The sequence below is a fragment of the Mustela putorius genome, unplaced genomic scaffold (genome assembly GCF_011764305.1).
Source record: "Mustela putorius furo isolate JIRA1106 unplaced genomic scaffold, ASM1176430v1.1 tig00000174_pilon_pilon_pilon, whole genome shotgun sequence".
In the NCBI taxonomy this organism is placed as follows: Eukaryota; Metazoa; Chordata; class Mammalia; order Carnivora; family Mustelidae; genus Mustela; species Mustela putorius.
Window position 1 is genome coordinate 39,459,409 of NW_025421304.1, and position 26,907 is coordinate 39,486,315.

At 47.7% G+C, this 26,907-nt stretch overlaps 1 protein-coding gene across 1 annotated transcript in view; it reads left to right on the forward strand.

Annotated features, from left to right (window-relative positions):
* CDH13 (cadherin 13) overlaps positions 1-26,907 on the forward strand; it is a 981,609-nt gene that overhangs the window by 614,129 nt on the left and 340,573 nt on the right. Inside the window, exon 6 of the mRNA XM_013056985.2 lies at positions 5,294-5,438. Within this exon, the coding sequence (XP_012912439.2) occupies positions 5,294-5,438 (145 nt within the window). The remainder of the gene's footprint in view (positions 1-5,293; positions 5,439-26,907) is intronic.

Here is a 26,907-nt window from a genome sequence, read left to right on the forward strand (position 1 = left end):
GATTAGGGGTGATTTGTCTGTGATGTCCCCTTCCCCATTCTATCTGCCATGGTCATTTCAGAGCTACATTTATTAGTGGCAGGGTGAGATAGATAGATAGATAGATAGATAGTATTTCAATATGTATTTTCATGTTTATTAGGAAAAATTTATAATAAGCTCATAATTTGCCTAAACTCATCGAAAATTTTGCCTTGGATGAGGCAACAATGAAACATAGCCATCAATGTAAAGCTATTTACTATTAAGTAAATAATCCATTAAAGAGAGTGAAATAGAAGTGCATGGAAGTCCATGAAAACGCATCTAGCAAACGAGGACACGGTGGAAGAGAGCATGAATTTTAGAGTCAGAACTAAGTTTGGATCCAGCCGGATCACAAACTAGCTTTTGCTCCTAGACCAGTACTTCAATTTCTCTGGGTTTTGCTGCACTGAGTGTTTTTTTTTTCCCCCCTTCAGGTTGTTTTGAGCCAAATGAGACAATGCATAAAAAGCCTAGACATGTATTAGACACCAAATAAATGTAGGTTCCCTTCTTTAAAAGGCAAGTAATTAATTTAATGTACTTAGGTATCATTTACCCACTGTGGTTCTTACTCACAAATTAAGACAACACAAAGAGTCAACTGACTTAGAGTCTGTTGAGTCGGGGCGGACTGTCAGCCCTTATGTGCCAGGGATGGAAAGAAAGGACAGATGGCCAAAGCTGAGGCCAAGCTTTGGACACCAGTCTCTTCAAGAGGCACCGCCACTGCATGCAGTCAGTGTGAAAACAGCTTTATGCACTCCGTATCAAGCAGGTGGCTGTTAGGTGCAGGCACTGGGTCTCAGCCTTGAGGATTTAATATCGGTCAAGAATATTCACGACACCTGTGCCTTCGTGGGACCTGTCAGAGAGGCAGACACTAATTGAATTATCCTACAAGTAAATAAGCTCTATTATGGAAAATGTTATAAAGGAAGGGCACCAGTACCACGGGAGTGTCAATCAGGGACACCCTCGTTAGTCTGGAGTAAGGGGAAAATCTTCTTGGCCAGTGATGTTGCAGCTGAGATCTGAAGACCAAGCAGGGGCTCACCAGGACAGCTGGTAGGAAGTCCGTGCTAGCTAGGAGGATTATATGTGCTGGGAAAGAACGGGGTGAGCCGAGAAAAGATTGGTGTACTTGGATCAGAAGGAACAAAGGGGATCTCGTATGACATGAAATGAGTTTTGAGAAGTGGGCTGAAGCCAGATTATAAAAAGACTTGTCCAAATAAAGGAATTTGCTGTTTGCCCTAAAAGGGATAAGACACCATTGAGAGATGTCCATTATGGGGTGACATAAATTAATTAGAAATTTAAAAAGATACCCTGGAAACCCCTGTACTGGTCAGTGTTCTCCCGAGAAATAAACACACACACACACACACACACACACACACACACATACGCACTCTGGGATTTAGTATAAGCAGTTGACGCACACATTATGGAGGCTGAGAAGTCCCATGATCTGCCATCTGTAGCCTGGAGACCCAGGAAGGCTGGTTGTGACTTCACTCCACGTTCAAAGAAGGGAGTCCCGGGAGAGTCCCTGGTGTAGATTCTGGTCTGGGTCTGAATGCCTGAGAAGTCAGAGCACCTAGGGAATCGTGCGGTACGGTAGCTACGTGTGGCTAATGAGCTCTTGGATGTGGCTAGCACAATCCAAGAACTGGATATTTTATTTTATTTATCAGTATGAATTGAAATAGCCACATGTGGGGGCGCCTGGGTGGCTCATGGGTTAAGCCTCTGCCTTTGGCTCAGGTCATGATCTCAGGGTCCTGGGATCGAGCCCCATATCGGGCTCTCTGCTCAGCGGGGAGCCTGCTTCCTCCTCTCTCTCTGCCTGCCTCTCTGCCTACTTATGATCTCTCTCTCTCTGTCAAATAAATAAATAAAATCTTTTAAAAAAGAAGAAATAGCCACATGTGACTCATGACTTCCATACTGGACAATGTAGTTGTCATATGTGAGCCTCTTCTATCCCTGCATATCCCTGATCTCTAACTGAAGTTATTTTATTTATACATTTTACATAGCTCAGTATATGTCTCTTCATGCTAGAATGTCTTTTTGACTGCTGGATACGTAACACTCATGGTAGGGCCTGACATGTAGTAATATCTCAATAAATGTTTTGTTAAACTGACTTTAAAATTAGTAAGTACCCCTTAGGCGCACTTTGCTTTCTTAAAAATATCTTATTTTTAAGTAATCTCTACACCCAACTTGGGGCTCGAACCTAACGTCCCAAGATCAAAGGTCACATGCTCTGCCCGTTGAGCCAGTCAGGTGCCCCACCAACACTCTGCTGTTTTTTAAGTTCTTTGCTTCTGATGATGTTGCTTTCCACGAAAACATCTGGGAGCCAAAATCAGGGTAGTATTGTAACGAACTGCTAAAAGTTGTTTATTTACCTAGTTGGTTTCATGACATCCAGCTCAATGTTTTGCATTCATCCTAATCAATTATCTCTCCTCAGTTTCTGTTTGTCTTCCCATTACGTTGAGATGGACCTGGAGTCCGCCCCTGTCCCTTCCAGCAGTTGGCACATTCGGGAATCCTAGGGACTCTCTTCCTGTACCCTACTGGTGGCTTCTGATCCCGCCCAAGACTTGTACAGTGTGGAAGTGTTGGAGGAGGTCATCGAGAGGTCATGACCAAGGTCATGACCCCCACTTGACCGGGGAGGCAAACTCAGGCAATCAGCGAGGCTCCTCCCCCTCCCCTGTCCTTGGCTATAAGCCCCGCCCAGCAGTCCCACAGCGGGAGGCATTGTTAAGGCTTGAGACCCCAGCGTGTCACTCGGGGCACACGGATGGGCTACTTGGCTGAGCCCTGCCAAGGCGTCTCTAAATTGGTAAGATTCTGGAGGGCAGACGTGGGGACCTCCTCCTCGTGCAGCGGCCTCGGACAAGCCGGTGAGTCAGCTCCCTCGCCTGTTCCCCCGCCACGTCTCCCCTGCGGCGGGTTTACCTGCCCCCCCGCTCCCTGCCCTGCGTGTGGGCCCGAGTCCGCAAACCCACGGGAAGCTTCGGTTTCAGGGCCAAGGTGGTGGTTATCTTTAGATGCCGGTGTTTTGGTTGAGTTAAAGTCAAGTCTTTTCGCTGTTTTGCAAGGACAAAAGGTCACCCCGTCATTATGACACAAAATGGCCCCAAGGTCTTGTTTGCTTTCCTTCGTGTGGTAGAATTCCCAGAGCGTTGGGGGGAAAATACAGCAGAAAAAGTACAGAAGGTCACTCTCTGCGAGCTCTCCTCGGCGCATGTTTGCTGCTTGAAAGAATGAAGGGATGTTTAAGAGAAAAAAAGGGAAAAGAAACTCTTCTAGCCAAGCATACCTCGTTTCATTTTGGCTTGCTGCCTTCAAATTCTGTGCACACGCACCCGTTCCGCACGCGCGAGTCACGTGCTATTTTGTGCGTTCACGCGTGATAGTCCAAGTGGATCAACCCCGGGGGGATGACGGTCTGATCTCACGGCTGTGTTCTCCGACGCTGTAGCAAACATTCCGTCCACCAGTCCCCTGTCCCTGGGCATTTAGCGGAAGCCAGTGGTGATTGGTTACTCTAATAACGAAACAGCAGTGAATGTTTCATAGATCTCGTGCAACCTGACTCACGTAGACCCCGCCGTGGTATCCAAAGGGAACAAAGTGTACGAGTCCTTCGTAGCTTTTGTGGGATTTTCTGAGGCTCCTTTTCCAAAAGAATGCTACCGGTTCGTGGCACCGTCGGGTGGGGTGCGATCGTGCTGATTCCCACTAAAAGTGGTTCTCTGTCATTTTCCTAATCTGGGCTTGTTTTGACAATGGAACTGATCACAACAGTAGTGACCGTGGGAGCATCTAGTTTTCTGTAGGCGAAGCATGGGAGAGCAGGAGAGTGAGTGCTTTAAGAATGTGGTTCAGGGGCGCCTGGGTGGCTCAGTGGGTTAAGCTGCTGCCTTCGGCTTGGGTCATGATCTCGGGGCCCTGGGATCGAGTCCCGCATCGGGCTCTCTGCTCAGCAGGGAGCCTGCTTCCCTCTCTCTCTCTCTGCCTGCCTCTCAGTGACTACTTGTGATTTCTCTCTGTCAAATAAATAAATAAAATCTTTAAAAAAAAAAAAAAAAAAAGAATGTGGTTCAGAGTGGCTAAAGATGTAAACTCTGGAAACTGACTTCATGAGGTCAAATCCAGATTCTACCACTTAACCTCTAATTTGTGTCCATTCTGTTCTCGCAAATGATGCTTGGGGTTACCGAGCGAAGACCAAGTGAGTTTATACAGAGAGCGCCTCGTAAGCCCTGGATAATGTTGATTATTATTCCTCATAGTGGGTGTTTTTTATTAACCTCATTTGACAGGTGAGAAATCTGACCCAGGTGGAGGGCTCAAGGCCACCTAGCTCCTGAAAAGTGGGGCTGGGGTTCCAACCGCCGGGGACCGTTCCCCAAGAGCAGCAGTATCAGGGACGACACAGGGACCAGAACTCACATCCAAGAAGTGCTACTGTTGCTGCCCAGTTAGACCAAGGTGGAATCAGGCACAAGAAAAGAGAGCATAAGGCCGCTGAGATTCACGGGAAATGGCACGACATAATCCCTTGTTTCTAAGATAAACAATAGAGCTGGGGTGTTTTGTCTTGTTTTGTTTTTATATTATTTTTCTAATCCTTGAGATCTGAAGGTAGCTCTGTATTCAAGTGTCCCATAGGATTGTGAAATCCCACCTTGATTACACTGGCCTGGTGGCCAGTAATCCCAGGGTCGCACTCAGGACCCCGCAAATGTCTTCCTTGCCTCGGGAGGGTTCTCTATAAATACTTACTGACCCAGATTTCTCCTAAACATCACCATAAACACTTCCAGTTATTTCTTAATGCACTCTGTTCATAACTGCTTAGTCAATTATTTTTATTAGCATAACATTCCTTTTAAGCATAATGATGTTAGAAAAAAACAGAAACAATGTAAGCACATTTTCTCCGCTCTGGCTGATTGCGAGTGTTTTCTCTCTTTTTCTTTTCTGGACTTCCTTTGCAGATTTGATGAATTAATTGTGAATTTCCCAAGGGGGACCTAACATGAACTGAAATTTGTCGTTTATCCTGTAATGTTTAGTTTATATTCTGGTTCCAGTAACTATCCACTGAGACCAAAGTTTGAATATTGCCAAGGGCTCATAAAATTGCTGATATAACCTACTTTCTCCAGAGAACCTGACTTCCATTTTCATAATGAATTAATGCCTTCTTTCTCCCCCAACTTCTTTGCTCCCACAGCTATTTGTGGAGACCACCGATGTCAACGGCAAAACCCTCGAGGGGCCAGTTCCTCTGGAAGTCATCGTGATTGACCAGAATGACAACAGACCGATCTTTCGGGAAGGCCCCTACATTGGCCATGTCATGGAAGGATCCCCGACAGGTATGTGAAATCGGCTTACATTAGCATAATGGCTTGGGGAAGTGGCATCCTGTGATCTTTGGGGGTTCCAGAAACTGTTTTGCTGCCGCTCCAACTTCTTGGTATGCCTCAACACAGACCTGTTCCCTCCCTGGGTAGAAGCCAGATCTGCAGATCTGCAACTCAGAACAGGACGAGGGTGTTGGAGGCTGTGGAAGGCAGGCTCTCGCCTCATCTCTGAAAGCCACCTTTCAGGGACGGCCAACATCGAAGTCTCTAGTGCGCGGCTGGTGGTGGACATTGTATAAATACGGAGCTCACCCTTGTGAGGGCCCAGGGTTGAGCTTTGTGGTATGACGGGGCTCTGAAGAAAGTTAAGGTCCTCACCCCAAGCTTCTCGCTTCTTCCTTTCCTCGTTGTCTTTTAATAAGAACCATTTTGGGAAGAAAAAAAGAAAAACAGAGAGGACTTATTTTTCCCCTTTGCTTTTTCCCTTTCATTCCCTTCCCTTTCTCCATGTACCAGGTACGTGGAGAAAACTTTGGTCCTCGGTCAAAGGGCCAAAGGCAAGACATTTTATTTCTCTCTGGAAACACAGGCCCTACTGTGATGTTACTACAGAGCTCCTCTTATCTTTTTTCCACACTTCACCTTTCCATCAGGGAAGGTTGTAGAATTTAGAGCTCCCTTTTTTGGCGCCAGAGATATCAGTAAGAGCGTTCTGTGACCGGCAGCTGAAGTCACGGCTGAGTGTGGTGTTTGGCCAAAAACAGAGCAAAGTCCAAAAGTCCCTATTAGGAGCCTGGACTTTGATTTTAAGCTTTGAAATCCATCTGGGTGAGGGAGCGTCCTAGGGAGAGCCTCACTGTCGCCAGGTCTAGATTGTGCCCAAACAAATGAGCCATTTAGCCGGTCGGACAGGAGATGGAAACCTGGAGCCCTGCTTTGACTGGTTCTGCTTTCCCCCTTCGCTGAATGGATGGGACGTATCAATCACATGTAGAATCTATGGGCGCTGCAAGCGTTGTCATGGTAACCTGCCTAGACCACCCCATGAGTCATTGTTTGCAAGGTGCCGACACCTCCCTCCAGCTTCAAGGAGCTCTGTCCCCCTGTACTTCCTCAGCTCCCCAGGGGCCAGGGGCCAGCTCTTCCTTCCCGGCTGTGAAGACATTCTGTAAAAAGGGGTGGGGATTGCCTGTGGGTGCTGGGGAGCGTTTGGCGGGGAACCCAGCAGGTAGAAGAGTAGCAAGCAGCCTGGAAAATGGGGAGCAGCAGATAAAAGTGGATCCGATCACTTTCGGCCGGACCTTTCCTGTGGCACCTGTCCCTCACCTCCCCGGAGACTGCTTTGGATAGAAGGAGGGCTTCCGGGGAGAGAGACCCTGGAACTGGGGCTTGAGGTTCACGGGTATGTTCTTAAGCAAGCCGACGTGTGGGGCGAGTCAGGGGAACTGATGGGGAAAGCTATTCAGGAGGCTGGAGTTCGAGCGGAGCGGGAGAATGATTCCCAGTTTCCATCTGTGGTGGGTCCCGTCTGCACGTAACCGGAACTCGAGCCAGGCCAGGAAAGTGTTCTAAATGTAAATGACGATGCTGACGTCGGAGGCGGCTGGGAGCATGTGCGTGTCTTTGTATATTATGTGTGTATGTGATTAGACGATGTCCAATTTTCCTCCCGCTGCGCCCTTCCTTAAAGTTTCAGAAAGAATTTCAGATTTTATTGCTTTATATACATGTCACATTTTCAAAGAAAAATGGAATCCTTTATGTCCACTGAATTTCTTAAAACACAAAGTAATTCGGTTAGGGCGGCCGGATCTCCAGCAAAACATAAACCACTTCCAAGTTCTATTTATGATTAGTATTATGCTATAAAAATATATAAAAATGCGATACCTATGTGGCTTTCAGCCAGGCAGAATTTGGCCTGAATCATTGTTTTCTTCTTCGGCCCCCTCTGGGTTTGGCTTTAAAGCAGGAACTGAGATAGAGTCAGTCCGATCTGGGGTCAAGAGTGCGGAAATGCTGTGGGAAACTTTTAGAGGAAACGCCACTTAGATCGCTCAGTGCCTCCTAAGGGATCCCAGGCAGGACGACCCCAAAGCCTCGGTGAGGGCGGTGGGCGGTGGGAATCTGGGGCAGGGGCTGGGATCCCTTTCCAATCCCCGTTCCCCAACCTAAACTGCTACAAGTTAGAACAAGGAACCCTGACCGGCTGTAGAAATAATGGCGTCTCTGGTATCAATCATCGGTGGCTCCTTTGTGGTTGGTAGAATCTTCGTAGCGGGTCCATTTTACAGATAGGAATGCTGACCCTGGAAAGTGTTCTGTGACTTCGCCACTCACGTAAACAGTAGATGGGGACCAGTGTTCCAGGCTCATTTCTGTATCCTCCACCTGCAAATCATGTGCCCGTTCAAGTGTCACGCAAACCTCCTGGTGAAGACAGCCATCAAACCGCGACAGTACGGGGTTGAGTGCTTATTATGTGCTGAGACCTCTGCGACCAAAGTCCTTGCCTCCACCACACCGTTCCCTCCCCGGAGCGGTGGATATGCTCTCCTTAGCATACACAGGAGAAGCGTGAACCTCAAAGAGATCCAGATGCTTAGCCAAAATCCCACAGCTGGTGGCTGAGTTAAAATCCAGGTCCCTGGCTCGAGGCCTGGGCTGTCTCCTGTGGACGTGTTGGTGCTGGCCACCTTCCCTCCTGTTCTTGACCGTGGACTCTTTGCGGTCCCCGCTGGAGGGCAAGTACTCGCTCTGTCAGAGAAACCGAGTAAAACACTCCTCTGACCAAACAGTCAGCTCCTCGAGTCCCTCCATATAACTGCTGCTCCGTCTCTGGGGTTGAACAGGGTCACACGTGGGCCTGGTTCTCACTCATAGTGCTTTCTTTTGAGTTCAAGTCATCAGTGCCAGCTTCGTGGGGTGTGACCTGCGCAGCTTCACAGGGGCCTATGCTTGGCATCAGGCTCTGCCATCACCACCTTAAAATTCTTAAGTATCGAACAAGGAGCCCTGCATTTTCCTTTGGTGGTGAGCCCTTCCCCCACCCCCCCAGTTATGGAGCTGGTCCTGAGCTCGGCACTGTGGCCCAGGCTTGGTTTGATGCTCCACTCGGCTCCTTAACCAGGTGAGACCTTGGGCAGCCGACTGAACCTTCTAGAAGCCTCAGTCACTTTGTCTGTAGATGGGGTGGGTGAATGATAGTCCCCGCCCCGGAGGACTGTATGCACACCTTAATTGAGACGCTGCTTCCCTCAGCATGAAGAGATGCTTGTGCATCAAGAGATGCTTGTGCGTCCTTAATGCCTCCTGTAATTCTTATGATTCCTGCAACGTACCATGTCAGGGAGCTGAGGCAAACAGGCAGTTTGTGCGCAGGGACATTCATCTCCCAACAACCGAGCGTCATTTTCATGTTCCGGTGGACCTGGATGTGCCATCAGCACCAATCCATCATGGAGGAAGGCCACCCGTATTTATCTGGCCTGCAGACAGGAGACCGTTTCCAGCTGCTCGGCACTGAACTCCAGGGGATTGTTTTGGGGAATCAGTAACTGGATGAGGGAAGATCAACAGAAAATAATGGTCTTTGAACTTCACAAATGATGAGCTATTCCTTTCGTGGAGTCCCAAGGCATTGATTTATGGGACCCTAGTCCTGGCCCTGGCTGCTCTGGGTTGGTGGGGGAAGGGCAGCCAGAGCTCTGCGGCGAGCCTGGGGTTTTCTGAATGCCCAAGGCAGCCCGGGACTTCATGAGTGGGGACAGAGGGCTGGGACCCTTGGAGTTCCTGGAGGACACACATGGCAGGACCCACAGTGCCTACTGGCACCAGCCCCCCAGTGTCTTTCCACCAGTGGTCTTCTGGGCACCGTGGAGAAGGGCCAACCACGAGCCCCTGGAATGAGGCCTGAGGGCATGTGTCTTACCTGGGAGGCGTGGGATGCAGGCTGAGGCGGGCTCCAGGTAAGGGAAGCCAGATACCAGGGTGGGCAATTGTGAGCTTGATCTCTTGGCGGGGGGCTTGGGGGTTCCCTAGGAAATAACATGAACACGCACACATCAGAGTTAGCCCAGCCCAGGGGAGCTGGAATATGCATCCCTACGCACCCCTTAGATACTGGCCACAAACTATCCCCAGAGGAACTTCAATCCCCAGGCACCCTTGGCCATTGCAGGCTACCAGCAGGGGGCAGCCTTCCGACAGGCTGCAGGAGCTGTGGGGTGGGGGGGAGCATCCGCAGGCTCTGCCCCCCCATGCTTTCCGCTGGACTAGCCCGAATGTGAGCAGGGGCAGCTTGGAGGAAGGCACCCACCACCTGGACGGACGGAGTGGAAATACCTTAGTCCCTAAAAGGCATGACCAAAAAGGACCAATGTTACATTGACTTTTCTCATTATTTTAATTTTTTTAAATTTTTTTAGAGATTGTATTTATGTATAAAAACGAGGGAGCGCAGGGGAAAAGCAGGGGGAGAAGGATAAGCAGACTCCACTTCCACACTGAGCACAGAGCCTGACGCCAGGCTCGATCTCACGACCCTGAGATCACCACCTGAGCCGAAGCCAAGAGTCAGACGCTTAACCGGCTGAGCCCCCCAGGAGCCCAGAACTTTCTCTTTAAATAGGGGTCAGGACCCAGAGGTGCGCGTTGTGACTCCTAAGAGGGATGACACGTCACGAGCAGGTGGAGAGGAGCAGAGATGAGCCGCTAAACCCTCTTCTGACATCTGAGGGCACAGCCGCCCCTGCCCTCTCCGGCTTCCTGTCTTGCTCCCTCTGTTGTTTCCGTCCGGGGCCACTTCTGAGCACCTACATGGCACCAGCGCTATTTTGAGCTCTGAGGGTGCTGCTGGGGGCCTGTTCCAGGCTGCTCATCCCCTCCCGGATTACAGAGCCAAGCAGGGAGAACTGAAGTGTGGGCCGCACCGTGATCCCACCGGGGGTCATGGGACGCCTGTCCCAGAGGGGCGCGCCCCAGACTCCCTGAAGACCTGCTGCCAGAAGAGGAGGCCTTTGTCTTTTGTTTTTCCTCTGGGATCCCCCCTGTGTTTCTGCTATATGAGACTCAGTACTTTCATTTAAAAAAAAAAAAAATCCTACCATGGCAGACATGAGGGAAAATGTCCGATCCGTTGGCCTTTGGGACAAGAGCCTGTCCTGAGAGCTTAGCATGGCCTGGTCCTCTCTGGTTTCCAAAATAGCTCAGGCTACCTCACGATGGTTTCATATGTGACAGTCACTATCTGAGCCTTGGCTCTGTCCTCAGGCTGTTGGTGTGACCTAGCCGTAAAGCCCCTCCTGGCCCCCTGTTCACTTGTCCTGGTAACTGCAGTGTGGCTTCTCTGTCCGCCAAACTGTCCAGTTCTCTCTCGTGGCTACTTTTGGACGTCCACGGGGCGCGTTCCTTCTTTCTCAAACATCCCAGTCAGTCCTCTGGGTTCTGGAATACTGGGCACATGACTACTGGGATTTTTTGCTTGTTTTTTTCTCTAAGAAGATGCATTTCTTCTAAACATTAAGCAATTCTGCTTTTCTTCGCCTTTTTTAAGGAAAAAAAAAATCCGATCACCCTCAAATCTCACCATCCAGAGAAAACCACAGACGCCATCTTGGCGGGAGGACTTCCAGGGCTCTGTCTGGGCATGTCCACGCTGAGGGACACGCTATACAGTTTGATAGAAACGGAGCCGTATGTTCCTTGCTGTAACTCGCCGTCTTTACTCTGCAGGGCCACATGGACTTTTTTGTAAATCAATAAATGTCAAGCCACATCATTGTTTTAAACAGCTCGTGTTTGGATCTGCCATCGTCTAGTTAGCCATTCTGTATTGATTTAAGTTTTTTCACTTTTCCGTACTTACAATCAGCTCTACGGGAGAGAACACATCTCTTCCTATGTGCGTGACAGTCTCTAGGACAAATCCATCCATGTGAGATGGACGGAAAGAGGATGTGCTTATTACATTTTCATGTGTGTCGATGTGCTGCTTCTGACCAAAGGATCGTATCTGCATCTTGGCCAAGCTCATGCTTGAGGATAAACCGTAGCCTTTGTCTTCACATTTGAACATGCTGCTGAACTTTCTGTTAATTTGTTTTTCTGGATTTTACCCAAAGTCTCTACGCCTTCATGGTTGTTGCACATACTCTATCAGTCGTGAACTGCCTTGCTCTGGAACCTCCCTGGATTCTGTGGTCAAGAAGAGGACTCTAGTGGTGGGTCCTGCTCCTCTGCTGGGGCTGTCATCGGAGTCTTAGCTGAGGGAAGGGGCTGAGAGTCGGGTGTCATTGCTGTGCTGTGGTGCCATCCAGGTTGCGTTAGGCTGCCCTGGACTTACAGCGCAGCTGACTGTAAAACAAAATTTGAGTTCCACAATCCAGTCAGAGATGTCTGATAAATTCCAGAAGGAAGGTATATCAAAAGTGTTGAGTTATCTGAACCTTGCTAGCTATTCAAGAAACGGAATCTCTCCCAAGTTGCTCTTAACCCTGTCGGTACCCCAAGTGGTGTCTTACGAGGGCTCCAGACCAAACCAATCAATGACCTTGTCATAGCCTCTAATGTTCCCTCCTTTCGACCCCAGTCCCTCTCTGATGGACACCACTGCACGTTTTAGACCGATTGACACAGGCCCACTGGCGGCTTTGAAATACTCTAAGACTTTGTGAGACATGCGAGAAAGCCTGGACCCCTTTTTCTGTTAAAAAGATCCCCAGCCACTAAGACTGTATCTCATCTTCCGTGTAGACAACTTTGAAAACCAGTCTTCTCATGTTTATCCCTAGCCCTCTCTCTAGCTACATTCCGATAGAAGGAATTTCGGGTTCCATGGGGGTTGGGGACCAGTTCAAGAAGCAGACGACACGTTGTTTCTTGAATCCTGCTTCTCTCCAAGGGGAAGTCTTTGTTTCTGGTCAGCCTTGTGTGTCTGTCTCCCCACTGCCAGTCCTCCAACCTCCTATTCCTTTATGTCAGATCTTTGCATTCTGGGCACTGAGGATAACCTGGGGAACTGAAGATCCATAACTCTCACGGTCACGGAGGTTACTCCCTCCTAAAAAGAAGCACTTGGCAGCCATGCCCCACTAATTTGTTGCATAGACTTCAGAGTTGAGCTGGGAGTCATCTGTCTACCCCCCCCCCTACGCTGGGGAAAAGAAGGATTTATGACATCAAATAGTGAACAATAAAATAAAAAAATTAGCTTAATTAAAATGAAATCATGGTTTGACATGGAGGGAGAGAAAAGAAGCATCAGTAGCTTCAGAAACCTGGTGATCATTCCATAACCTTTTGAAAGAATAAATCTGACGGGAGTTCTTAGCCAAAATGGAAATCAGATGACAGTTGAGCAACTGCACAATAAAAATGAGAAAGTCCTTGAGTTGTTACGGCGCAGAGCATGGCAGACACCAAAGCCTTGGAATCCATCCCTCATACGGAAAGATCTGCTCTGAGTAGCCTTGGAACTTTTCATGCAGCAGCCGAGTAAAGCCCAGTAGCACATCCACAAGGGCATTAAAGAGTTATAATTTCAGAGAAACTCTTCAACTCAATTCTTGCTGACCATTTCGTTCAGCTAAACCGATTCAACAAATATTTCTGGGGCGGCTTCTCTGAATCCGAGAATGTTCTAGGTGCTAGCGATGGGGCACTGGCCAAGAATACTTGGGACTCGACTCTTTTTTTCTTTTTTTAAATTTTTTTATTTATTGGACAGACAGAGATCACAAGTAGGCAGAGAGGCAGGCAGAGAGCGAGGGGAAGCAGGCTCCCCGCTGAGCAGAGAGCCCGATGTGGGGGCTCTATCTCAGGACCCTGGGATCATGACCTGAGCCGAAGGCAGAGGCTTTAACCCACTGAGCCACCCAGGTGCCCCCAGGACTCAACTCTTAAGACATCTGCATTTTCCTGGAAACAGAACAATAATTACCAATGAAGCAAAAGATAATTTAATTAATTTGGATAAAATAAGGCAAGGTGATGTGACATAAGGAAGAAGAGGTCAAGAAAGACCCCTCTAAGGTCTTTCTACGACGTTCAGGCTGAGACCACTGAGAAAAAAAGCCTACGATTGTAAAGCCATCGAGCCAGTACATTCCAGGCAGAGGGATCAGAAAGTGCAAAGGTCTGACTGAGACAGGCAGGACAGACAGAGGGACAGAGAAGAGGCCAGCCTGGGGGAAGAAGTTGGGCACGAAGAGTGGCAGAGGAATTCAAGGAGATAGGGAAACGTAGGATCAGAACAGAAGTCTCCAACCGTGGGCAATGGGCCAAAGCTGTTGCACCTTCTGTTTTTTCTTTTTTTTTTTTTTTTTAAGAAAATTAATAAAGTTTTATTGAAACACAGCCATGTCCATTCATTTAAGCCTTGGCTGTGGCTCTTTTCAAGAGCTGCCGTTAGACCTGAATAGTTGGAACACAGATTATATGTCCCACAGAACCAAATATATACATAACCTAAATACGGATACATTTTTTAAAAAAAACGAAATATATATTTAAAATATTTTTAAATCTTTTCAAAATATATATATTTTTTTTCCTTTGCTCTTTATAGAAGAGTTTTGCAGAACTCTGGATTAGAACTCCATAAGTTTTGATTATATTTTAAATTTAGTAGGAAGCCCTTTGGGTGGTTTAAAGAGGACAGTGGTAAAATCTGATCTTACTGTTCAAAGAGGATGTGAGCTCTTCCATGTTGGGGTGGGGGAAGGGGCAGGCAAAAGGGCTACTCCAGTAACCCAGACTTGATGACACGGTGGCCTGGACGGGATGGGAACAGTGATGGTGGTGAGAAGACACCATAGGAGATTTTGTGCTGAACCCGTAAAGGATGAGAGAGTACCGAATGTTGACTCTCCTTCTGGTCCTGGATTACTACAGCCGGTGCCATCCATAGGGAATTAGGGTAATGCTGTAAACCTTAATAGGTTTATAAATTTTCCCCAAGTACGAACTAGATTTTACCTTCCGTTTTCTTTCTTTGTTTGGCCTAAGCTGGAGACCAGGGGGACCACATCATCTTCTCTTCACTCTCAATTTTCCGCATCTCGTGGAAATCTAGACACACGGTAGCCACTCAGTGTGTTTCATGCAGGAACAAACAGGCCCAAATGGTAGAACGTATGAATCACCCAAACCTTCCCTTTTTATTTGATTTTTAAATAAATGTCGTCTGTACTGGCCATTCATTCATTACTTTGGCAATACCTCTGGAGTGCCTCTCAGATACGAGAACATGTTGCTGCTCAGGAAGGATGACATCGGGTCAGGGTGTCGCATAAAACAGACACAGGCCACCCTGACTTCCTAGAGTCGGACTGGAGGGAAGCACAAGAGAAATTCAGCCTGCTGTGCAGGGGAAAGGCAGGGCCCTGGGAGCATCTCACTAGGAGCGAGGGGGGACAGCGGTACCCGCCCCGGGGAAGGAAACAGTGCTAGTAACCAGTATAATTTTTCTAGTACTGGATAGTAGTCTAGGTTTTATATCTGCCTCTCGATGAAATCCTTACAATTCTCTGCGACTGAGGAAACAGAAGCTCGGGGAGCTTCGGTGACTTCCCCAAAGTCACACAGCCAATGGGTGATGACAGCCGGGATTCACATTCAGGCGAACGCCTGCGTCCGTTCATTTCCTTTCCATTCATCACGCCCACTGTCCTTGAACCCTGTCAACCAGGAAAATGTGAAGACCCACTCAGATCTGCCGCCCTGAGTCTGGAGAACATTCTCTTGTACGCATATGTGAGCATGGGTGTGTATATATGTGTGTGTGTGTGTTCTCGCGTGTGTAGGGCGTGTGTGTGTGTGTGTAGGAGAGGAGAGAGGGGAAGGCATCTTCCTGTAGCTCAGCTGGTCAGGGAACTCAGTGCAGCCCCCGTGACTGGCGGTGGCCTTCTCAAACAGAGCCGGATCCTCCCCCTAGCGGTAGCTTGGGAGAGGCTCAAGGAAGACTCTTCTAGAAGATTCATAAGGCATGACAGACCATCAATCAAGACAGTCTACAAATGTCAGTTAGAAAAGATTTATAATCGGCAGAGAGCTTGATAAAGCAGCTTTTACTGCAGCCCTGTTGTGCTAAGAATACCATCCGTGCGAGGGCCGGAGTGCAGAGTGCTGTCTCCATCTATCTATACAAATACTTTTGAACCCCTTCTCCTTAATATATGTACAGGATTCTAAAAGATGTCCTGAGTAATTTATGTATAGAACCACCTCCCTTCATAAGTAAATTGAAGAGATTCAATATTCTGAGCTCACTGGGAACAGGGCATATAAAATCCCTTTCAAGTATATGTTTTATAAAATATAGGTCATGAATTGAGTTTTCCAGTATCAAAGAAAAAATTTTAATAGACTTACAGCTTTCTTGCTGTAATTATGGCTGCATTTTTTTTTTCAGGCCAAGCATAGTACCCAAAGCTATTTTATTATTCAGAAGATTGGCTCTTTTCAAAGATTTCTCAAAAGTTTGGTTTGGGGGGTTTTCAGTGTTTTCTTCCCACTCTGGTTTTCTATGTGTGTTCGGGGTGCCACAGTTTTTATCCACTGTGTTTGTGATTAGAAGGGGCTGCTACGGGGCGCCTGGGTGGCTCAGTGGGTTAAAACCTCTGCCTTCGGCTCAGGTCATGGTTGCAGGGTCCTGGGATCGAGCCCCGTATCAGGCTCTCTGCTCAGTGGGGAGCCTGCTTCCCCCTCTTTCTCTGCCTGCCTCTCTGCCTGCTTGTGATCTCTCTCTCTGTCAAATACATAAATAAAATCTTTTAAAAAGGGCGGGGGGGGGGCGCTGCTAATCTGGAGACTTTCCTGGTGGGGAGGATAGTGGGGGGGCTCGTGTTTCTGTGATCGGCTTCTACGCCTTTAAGAAAGGTCTCTTTTCAGAATGACAGAGGGCCATCAAAACCAGGCTCACTGAGGCTCTGGCCATCCATCCCTCTGCTTTGGTTCTTGCTTCAGCCACCTGACCCCCTCCCTTCTGCTGAGAAGGTTCTGTGCTCCTTGGCTCACACCAAAGTCCTAAGCCAGGGCTAGAGGTGAGGGCTTGAACGGTAACTTACATATAGGAAATTGAGTTAGCCCGGTCCTTTTTGTCTGTGACACATCACCCAAGACCGGGTGCTTAGATTTCCACTAGTTTAGGAAAGTGCCGTGTGCCAAGTTTTAACTGGAAATGTTGACCCATGCACTTGAAACAGATAATCCAAGAGACCTGTGCTATTGCTGTCAAAGAAACACATCATGTGGGTTCAGACACCATGGAGTGGCCCGGCTGCAGATGATTTGGCCTCCCCCTCCCCCACTCCCTATGCTTTTTCGGTGGCCACACTGGGGGGGGGGGGTTGCACCTGTCATCTAGTGGGTTTTTGGTAGTGGCCAGGGACACTGCAGAACATCTTAGAACACACAGGACAGTCTCCAGAATGAAGAATTATTTGGCTCAAGATGGCCATAGTGCCAAGGTCAAGAAAACCTGCCCTAGAAGGAGAAAATGAATAAACCAGCCACAACATACCACAGACTGTGTGCGCCCATTTCCAGGAAACATCCAGAATAGGCAAATCCATAGAGGCAAAAAAAAAAAAAAAAGTAGATCTGTGGTCCGGACTATTGTGGGCCTCGGTTAGTGCCTCTTTGTGGTGGGTCCCAGGATGGGCGATGGCCAGAACCTGCTCCTCTCAGGAAGGTCCCATAGCATGTAGCAGCAGGTGACAGTGAGCACGGCTTGGGGGGAGAGGGGTACCTCATGTCAAGGCTTCCCATGCGTTTTCCCATGGACCCATGTCGTGTGATTCTACGAAGCAAATGCGTGAGCATCTCATGTTGCCAGTGAGGACACCAAAGCCTAGAGAGGTTAGGGAGTAGTTTGTGCAGCACAGCGGACACCTCTCCCTCAGTAGCCATCCTGCCCTCTGAGAGGAGCAGACCTCATTGTACCAAGCAGCCGTGGGTCCCTGGGAAAACTCTACCGCCCAGGCTCGCTTACAGCTCCGTGTGGCCATGTGTGGAAGTACCGACCAGTGAGCGAGCTAGAAACATGGCATTTTGCAATGCTCCCCGGGGACAGCTGGGAGCCGCAGGGTCTGGGAAAAATGCCCTTTTGTCTTGGCTAGAATGAGGTGGTGAGGGCTAGCTCTCAGGCAGCCCCTGTGCTTTTAAGGTGTCTTCGAGGATGAAAACCATGACGGAAGACAGAGACTGATTCCGTTGCCTGTGGAATGTTATACTAGCCCTCTCCCGAATTATTTCGTATGAGACAGCAGCAATGAACTTCTGTCCCATTTAGCTCACTTCCATGTGGGTTTCTCTGTATTCGTCACCAAATCTAGTAACAGCTGACATATCCAGTGTCACTCACCCAGTAAGAATTACAGCCCAGACAATCTGACTCCAAGGCACGCTTTTTAACTGCTGCGCTGTGCTGCCCAAGACATTCGAACCCACTTACTCCTCTCGTCGTATTTCATGCCATCGGTTTGTGTATGGTAATTAGAAAATGGAGTCTTTATTGGAACAAAAATAGTCTTTGTCTCCTCTATTATCTTAGAGTTCTTTCTAGAAAGCGTTCTAAGGCCTCTGTCATTAGGAATCCCTTATTAGATCAAAAACCTACTCAGTGCCCCATGATGGAAACTTCCTCAGCCTAGTGGTATTGGTTGTCATTTATCCTAGTAATTTCAGATCATAGTCCAGCCCTGATTGTCTGAAAATACTCCAGTAACACCAGTCATCCTGTGGCTGCCGGTTACATTCACACACTGGCCTCATGGCCATGTCCCAAGGTCTAGGGAGGGCGGGGAGGGATACAGGGAATGTTAAGAGGGCTCTAGGAGATTTTTCAGAGAATATTAATATTTTTGCTTGTCAGTGAGTCAACTGGAAATACATCCTGAGGATACACTTGTCAGTTCATCTGGGAGATCAATATGTTCTCACAAGAATGCAGCCCAGGGCTTGAAACCGAGACCACTGGCTCCTGTGACCCAAAGATCTAGTTTTCTGTTAGATTTCTGCTGCTAACAGAGAGTGCTTGAACATGACGTTTTACCTCTTGGAGCTTTGGGTCGGTAACTCCTCTGCAAAATGGGGATAAGGGTGGTGCCCCCCACCAGGGGTAGCTGTTCAATGAGAAAATAGCTATCAAGCCTAGAGCACCCTCCTAACAAAATGAATACTACATGTGCCATAAACATTAGCCATTACCACCCACTTGTTTGCCCAATGGTAGGGCATGGTGCCATTACCTTGCGCCTCACGGGGGAGGGAAGAACTCTGCCAACCAGTGAAGCCAAGTTCCAATCCTGGCTCTTTCTCTTATCAGCTGTGTGAATTTCAGTGTCTAGCTCCTTATTTTGCATTGGTGATAATCCAAGATGGCAGCCTCCTGCATGAGTTAGAATTAGGCAAATTTGAAATGATGCAGCATGGAAATAGTTTTAAAATCTCATTTGTGCACTAATTTAGGACCATTTCCATCATCCCCCTGGGAAGCCCTGTATTTATTAGAAGTCATTTTCCATTTCCTCCCCCAAGTCCTCAGCCCCAAGAGACCACAGATCTACTTTTTTTTTTTTTTTGCCTCTATGGATTTGCCTATTCTGGATGTTTCCTGGAAATGGGCGCACACAGTCTGTGGTATGTTGTGGCTGGTTTCTTTCACACACCATCATGTTGACAAGGTACATCTGTGTTGTATAGAGCCTGTTTCAGGATCTCGTTCCTTTTTATTGCCAAAGACAGATTTGAGATTTTAAATAAATCTGCTTTTGCCACAGTTGGTGCTGCTTTGGCTTATAAAGATGGATAGACACCATCCTTTGTTAAGATTACTCTTGAATTATGTACATTTTCTATTACTTGAGGTCTTCGAGAATGTGTCCCTTCCATAAAGCATACCTGAACACTACTCATCCTCATCCTGTAGTTTTGTTGTAAGAATTAAATTAGATAATATACATAAGTTCTTGGCAGCAAGGCCCAACATATGGCAACACCTCAGGAAATAGTCGCTCCCTTTTTTTTGGATATGTATTTTTTTTTCTTATTGTGTTATGTTAGTCACCGTACGGTACATCATTAGTGTTCGATGTAGTGTTCCAAGATTTATTGTTTATGGTCCCTCCCTGTTTTACACACGTTTATAGCCCATCTCCTTGTCATCTGCTTTTCTGCTTGTCATCCTCAGGGATCCCCATCGATAAAGATTCCAACTGATTAAGTGAAAGAATTACTTGGAAGTACTTTCTCAGGATTTTGTTCACCAGATAGTCCAAAAATGGTTTTTTGGGGGAAAAAATCCGTTTGCACTAATATGTCAAGCTCTTAGAAACCTCTATCCATGGTTGGTTCAAGTTAGATACACCTTCATAAATTTCCCCCAGTACCCCTATATTCATAAAGTATCTGACACCTTTACTGTTTCAGCCCGAGTGTATGTCTGTAAAGGCAGGTGTCATTATTGGCTTGTATGAGCTTTAATGAAAGACAGCTTTTGAAAATAATCATCCTATGTCTTTCTGACTTATTTCAGCAGGACTCCTAAGTGAAAGACATTCACTCATTCTCTCTCGTTTCCCCTCACCCTTGGCCATGAGATGCCCCATCAAAGAGACACCTCTGCTCCTTGAACAAGCCATCACAACTTGCCCTTGGGTGACAGACATCAGGATGGCTCCTTCCAGATTTGTCTTCCTCTTTCATCCTCTTGGCGATGCTGATGTCATCACATCCATATTTCAGATGAGGAAGCGTGGGCTCAGAGAGGTCGACACAGATTCTCAGAGGTGATACTGTGAGTCTTGGTCTGACCTCAGATGCCATCTTCCTCCAGGGAGACTGCATGTCTTCTGTCTTGGTATGAGTTAATTACTTCTTTGTATTCCTGCTTATCCTCCACAGAAAGACTTCTTTCCCCTTATTCAGTGGTCTCCGATGGAAGCATTCAGTGCTGTTTCTAGTCAAGGCTTTGCATCTAAATAGGAAATGTTTATTTTATTGCTTATGGGAGATACAACGGGCAAGCAGTAAAAATGGGTGGAAGGCTTCAGCTGAGAATTTGCAGTCTGGAAAGCTCATCTAGGTCATGTCTGTCCACGGGGCTGATTCCTTATAGCATGAGACAGTCCAGCTGTGCCTGGTCCCAATTACAACTTAAAGGGTAAGGTCAAGTTATATTGCAGAAGGGCAAACACCACCTGGAAGAAAAATTTCTAGAATCAGAAAACCCATAATGGGGGATCTGGAGATTAAATTCATCTCTTAATGTATCAGTGAGGAATGTTTTCCTCTGCAGTTAACAAAATAGCAATTAATGTGGCTTAAACATCTCAGGTTGATTTTTCTCATATTTCCAGAAGCTGAGAGGTGGGTGGCTGCTTCCTTTGCTTCTCTGATCTGACAGTCAGCATCTCTGTGAGTCTTTGGCCTTTCTCTTGGGACTGTAAGTCTTGTCACAGCTCTAAACTCACAGCTATATCTAAAGGAAGAAGAGAGAGGGAGCAGGAGATATGTCTGCTCTTTTCATTAGGGATGCAAAATCTTTACCACAAGCCTTCAGTGATCTTTTATTAACAACCCCCCAGAGCAGCACTGTGTCCTGCAATTACCCCTAGCTGCAAGAGAAACCGTGTGTAAACCAGTATTGACATGTGTGTGTGTGCATGCACGTATGCATATGCATGCGTGTGTGCGTGTTCATGGTGGGCTGGGGAGGAGGGAATTGAGAATAGATCTGGGATTAACTGACTGGGCCCCATTTAATACCCAGAGTTCAAGAGATTTGCCCAACTTGTATAAGGTTAAAATGCAGGAATAACCAGCGTTTTCCATGATTTTATGATAACTTTGAGAATTAGTTGGCGTAGGGCATCACTGGAAGGACTTCTTGGCTAAATAAAGGAAGGAAATGATTAAACTGGTTTCTTTATTGTGAAGTTCTCGAGACTTTAAGATGCTGATGGTCTTGTTTATCTCCAAGATGCTGTAGGACTGGAGAGTCTGTTCCGGGCCACTGGTTCTTTGAGCCTGGCATGCAGGGTATGGTAGGTACTTTGGAAAGGGAGTTCCTAGCCAGTGAACTGTTGGAACATGAGCCGCCTGAGAAGTCATGCTGCCCCCTCCCAGAGGAGTTGGTAGAGCCCCATATTGGAAGTAAAATGGTCAGAAAGCAAGACCGTGAACATCAGAGAAGGTTATAGAATGTCAGGTAGACTTTTGACCTTGGGAACATCAAGACCAGCGAGGGACAGGGAGGGGGCACCACCGTTGACTCCCTCCGTCCACCTTCATCCGCCCAGCTCCAGCCGCCTCCTTCACGACGCCCATGAACACTCAAAGAGTAAAAAGCTTGCAGAAGGAACTAACATGTCGCATAAATACTGACCTGAGAGTGCTGGCAGTTTCCTTCGTGTTGGAAGTTTTACCTGTTCTCGTGAAGACCAACACTTTGTCCAGGTCCTCGGTAGGAAATTGACCGCCCAGGAGCCTAAAGGTGAACATTATAAGCCCAAATGAAAAATGACAGATTTTCTATCTGCGTTTCTTACCACAACTCTTACGAGCTGTGTTTTCACTCTCTAGGTTTCCTGTTTGTCTAGATTGTCTTTGCCTCTCTCTCCTTTGGTCCAGTAGGTGCCCAGCTTTGCCATAACTGTCTTAGGCAGGATAGGGACTTACAGGTTTCACATACATCAGCTCATCTCAGCCTCACATGATTCCCCCCAAAATAGATAAAAGTATTTGCATTTCCAGAGAAAGAGCTGGAAATTAGAGGACGGGCAGCTTACTGGGATCTCACAACTTTCCTCCATATCTTCCCCAATGCATGTGAGTACATCAGTATAAAATAGAACCTCTAAGTGGAAATTGTTATGCAAGATGGAGAACGTGACTGTAAACTCATGGTGGCCTTTAACCAGTGGGCCATAGAAAAATAGAGCCAGAACCACACCCAGCTTGATTCGCCTCCGGACCCGTGAGTGCCGGATAATAATTCTGGACTTTCTTTTATGGATGTTTGTATTGGGTTTCTGCAGAGGAACAGAACCAATAATAAATGTCTCTATCTGTAGCTAATAAGAAGTTGGCTCACACCATTATGGGGCTGAGCGTTCACAGACTCTGCAGTCAGCGTCCTGGATATGTCGTTCTCGTCCAGAATCCAGGAGACTCGAGATCTGAGGAGGGTGATGTTTCAGCGTGAATCTAAAGGTGGGAAAAGACCAATGTCTCAGCTCAAAGCAGTCAGGCTAGAGGAGCGCCTTTTGCTCAGCTTTTCTCACCAGGTGTTCAGTTGATGGGGTGAGGCCCGACCACTTTGGGGAGGGCCATCAACTCTACTCGGTCTGTTGACTCAGACAGTAACCTCACCCAGCAGCACCCTCACAGGCACACCCAGAACAAGGTTTGACCAAATGTCTGGGCACCTCGTGGCCCAGTCACATTGACATCTAAAGTCAACCATTGCCATCTTATAGGCAGAATCTTGACCTTGACCTCGACCTCATGACCTCCACCCCCTGGTCTTACCCCTGCAGTCGTGTTGTCTTACACAGCAAGAGCTTTTGCCAGTGTAAATAAATTATTAATCAGCTGACATTCAAAGAAGAAGATTCTCCTGGATTCTCCAGGTGGATCCCAAGAACCCCCTGAGCCCTTAAAAGCAGAAGGACAATATAGGAGAGTGAGTAGGAAGATGGCAGCAGGGGAAGGAAGTTGAGATCACAGGCAGCGGCTGGGGAAGGTAGAGGCGGGGCCAGACAGTTCCAAAGCCCGGGAAGGACTCAGGCTGTCATTGGCTCGGGGATGGGGTGGGGCCACATGGAACGTGTGAGAAGGGAATTCCTTCTGCCCTTCTGCGGACACCCGAAGAAGCTTGGAAAGGATTTTCCCCAGAGCCTATGGTAAGGAACACAGCCCTGCCCACACCTTGACTTCGGCAGCGTGAGACCCATATGGACCCTGCCCTGCCCGCACCTCTGACCCACAGACACTGTGGGGGTAGTAACGGGGTGTCCCTGAAAGCACTGCATCAGTGGGAATTTGCTACAGCAGAAGTAGAAAAGGCACACAGTACCCACTTCCCACTCCCTCCATGCCTCCCCCATGAGCGAAGTTGCTTTTCCCAAGAATGAAAACGGAAAGAGCCAGCCAGAGGACGGAACTCCAGAGAAGCACACGAACTCGCAACTGTCGAAAGTTCAGTTCCAAATGAATTACTGACTTGGTGTTTCCAAGCACTCCTGGCATCAACATCGTTCTTCAATGAAAACAGCATCACAGCTTTCAGGACATGCTTGGCCACACGTGAGAATGAAGCTTCTCTAATTATTAATTCTTCAGGTGGTCACATGGCGCCACTGATTACAGCAAACTCTCCTTTGCGGAGGTCACGCCGACGACATTGAGAGGCTTTACGGACAAGTCCCCAGGGCCAGTCGGCTCTCAGAAGTAACACTGCCGGCTGCCACCGCTCCCCTCCCTTTCCCAGAGCAGGTGTCTTTCTCAAGCCGCTGCAACTTGAGGAGGACACGACACGGAAAACAGCCTCATCCCCCCGATCGGGATACGCGGCTATGTTAATGCTGTTAGTCCCTGGCCTCGGCTTTGTGCAGCTTTGCAACGTCTGCCTGGTCGCTGTCCTGCGAGACACACGTGGGATGTGTGTGTTGGAAGGAACCCTTGCCGGTCGGCCCCTTGGCATTCTTGTTTGGGAGCACAGCCTCTCCCGGCCGGTCTCCCCTTCCAGAATCCCGAGGATGTCTGAATCGTGGAGCGGACACAGCAACAGGCTGGCTCTGTGGAGTGTGCTCAGTACACAGATGTGGTCAAGAAGACAGACACGGCCCCTTCACTTGGCACATTGATACCAACACTTGGCACGCCGTTGGCCACCAGCATGCTTAGTCCTTAGTCGTTTGCTTTCTTTTTTAATATATAACAGCTTTATCACAATAGAGTTCGCATGCCGTACATCTCACCCGTGCAGAGTGTGCCATTCCGTGTTTCGTGGTACACGCGTGCTTGTATGCCGTCACCACAGTCCGTGTTAGAACATTTCATCGCCCCCAGAAGACACCCCATATTCATCAGCTGTCAGTTCTCATGTTCCCCCAAACCCCCCCAGCCCTCGACAGCCACCGATCTACTTCCTGTCCTGTGGCTCTCCCTATTCTAGACATTACCTATAAAGGGAGTCATATACCGTGTAGCTCTTTGTGGCATCTTTCCCTTAGCATCATGCTTTCGAGGTGATGCTGTGTTGTCCGTGTCCGTGCCATGTTCCTTTTTGTTCCCAGATATGCCATTATAGGGATTATTATTTTATTTACATTTCTACGTTATTATTTTACTGTATCTTATTTGTCTGTTCATAAGCTGGTGGACATTGGGGGCTCTTAGTGATTGTGTAAGCTGGACGTACCACATTGTGTAGGTTTAAGATGGACAGCGCGCTGATTTGATGCCGTGTGGTTACCGCTGTAGCGTGAGCTGACACCTCTGTCCCGTCACCTAATTATCCTTTCTTTTCCGTGGTTGAGAACAATTAGGATCTAGGTTCTCTGCAACTTTAAAGTATATAAGACAGTGTTGTCCACTATAAGCACTATGCTGTGCGTTAGATTTCCAGAACTTAACTCACCTTCTAACTGCAAGCTTGTACGCTTTGACCATACCTCCCTGGTTCCCTCCAGCCCCTGGTAAGCACCTTCCTACTCTCTCTCTGTCTTTAGAAGTTCAGCTTTTTTTCAGTTGCATATATAAGAATGTTGATTTTGTACCCTGCAGACATGCTCAGAGTCCTCCTTTAGCACAGATGCTATTAAGCTTACTTTATAGGGTCAGTGACTAATGTCCTAGCTTGTTTCTAATGGTAGTGCTGCTCACATTCTGTGTCCTTTGCTTTCATAATTCTACAAGTATTTGTCTATAGATGAGATCGATATTAAATAGACACATTATGTATTAATGCAATATTACCCTGAACCCCCCATTCTCTTTAGGGTTACCTTTCCTACATGCTAACAAATTAGGGAAATGATGTGACAGCCTGTCAAAAGTCACAACTTAGGCTATGTCTTTGACTCCCAAACCATCTTCTGTCGCTGAGTCATCTTTGGATTTTTCACCATTAATTCTATTTGTTGTTTTTCCTCTTAAACATTTGAAAACTGATTCGCTTCCAAAAGGCAGTGTCTCTCCCCCAGCAAGAATGCCTTCTTCCAACGTTCTTAATGCTAAAATATGGCACTTGGGCCAGACCTGTAGAGTGACTAGAGAATCCCTTCTAGTCTTGAACACCTGTCCTGTCTATCCACCAACAACTTCTCGGAGTGTGCTACCCATGGCCAACACCAGCGTCCCTTCTCTAGAAGCGAGAGGTGCCCCCCAAGGAGCCTGCCACACGAGTGTGACAGCCCATGGGAAACTAGTGTCTCTGTGAGATGACCTCGAGCATGCAGCCCACAGTTGGCTTGTCTCTGTGCCCCCGCTCTGCTGCTGGCCCTTCCCTCTGCTTTGAGAACACCACGGAGTCCCCCTGGAATGAGCTCCGCAAGCTTGGATCTCTTCGGCCTCCATTTCTCTAAACTCTGCCATGACTGGCCTCACTGATACCCTGCAGGGAGCTCACCCCTTCCTGTCTTAATTCCTGTATTTTTAATTTCAGATTCTGGGGACTCTCCATGGCCCTGCTCTTTGATAAACGCCTTCTCCTTCTTGTTCTTAACTACTCTCCCCATCATCCCTCTCCTTTCGCCGGACAGACAGGTCCAGGTCTCCCAATCCCAACAGGAGGGAAGATCCCCTCTCACTGAACTTCCCTTACAAGCTCCTGTATACTCTTTCCTCCGCCCTGTTGCAGAAGGACTTTCTGAAAACACACCGCTTCTTAACGTGAGCATTGTCTACCGCTGCCAGGATAATTTTTATTAACTTTTATTATTTTGATAGTTTTTTATTTTGATGCACGGCCGAACATGACCGAGGACATCATTCCCGTGATCTTATTCATACAGTTGCTTAGAGTTACGTTAAGTTTTAAAGGTCCATTTGAAGTATATTGAAAAATGAATAAATAGGGGTACGGGTTGTACTCGTGTAAGATAAAAGTAGTCCCTGTGTGACCGAGATATGGGAAAATGTTGCCATGTCAGCCTAGACTGTCCTCGGCGTGCCTGGTTAGACCCACACCGCAGAAAGGCTTCAAGAAGAAGAGCTAACGTGTTCCGTGAGAGCTAATTTAATCCTCTCCCAAGTGCTGCTTGAGACCCTGCCGTGAATACAAAGGAATGACCGTGGGGAGATAAGATGGCCCAGGACCCAGGCAATTTGGGTCCACCTGAGTGGATGTTCAGATGTTTATTGGGCTGAAGCTTTAGCAAGCAGCAGTGTGCACTGAGCACTGAACCGAGTGGGCCAACAGTACACTAAGGTTTTCACATTCACCCTTTGCAACATCCTCGTAAGGGAGGTTCTA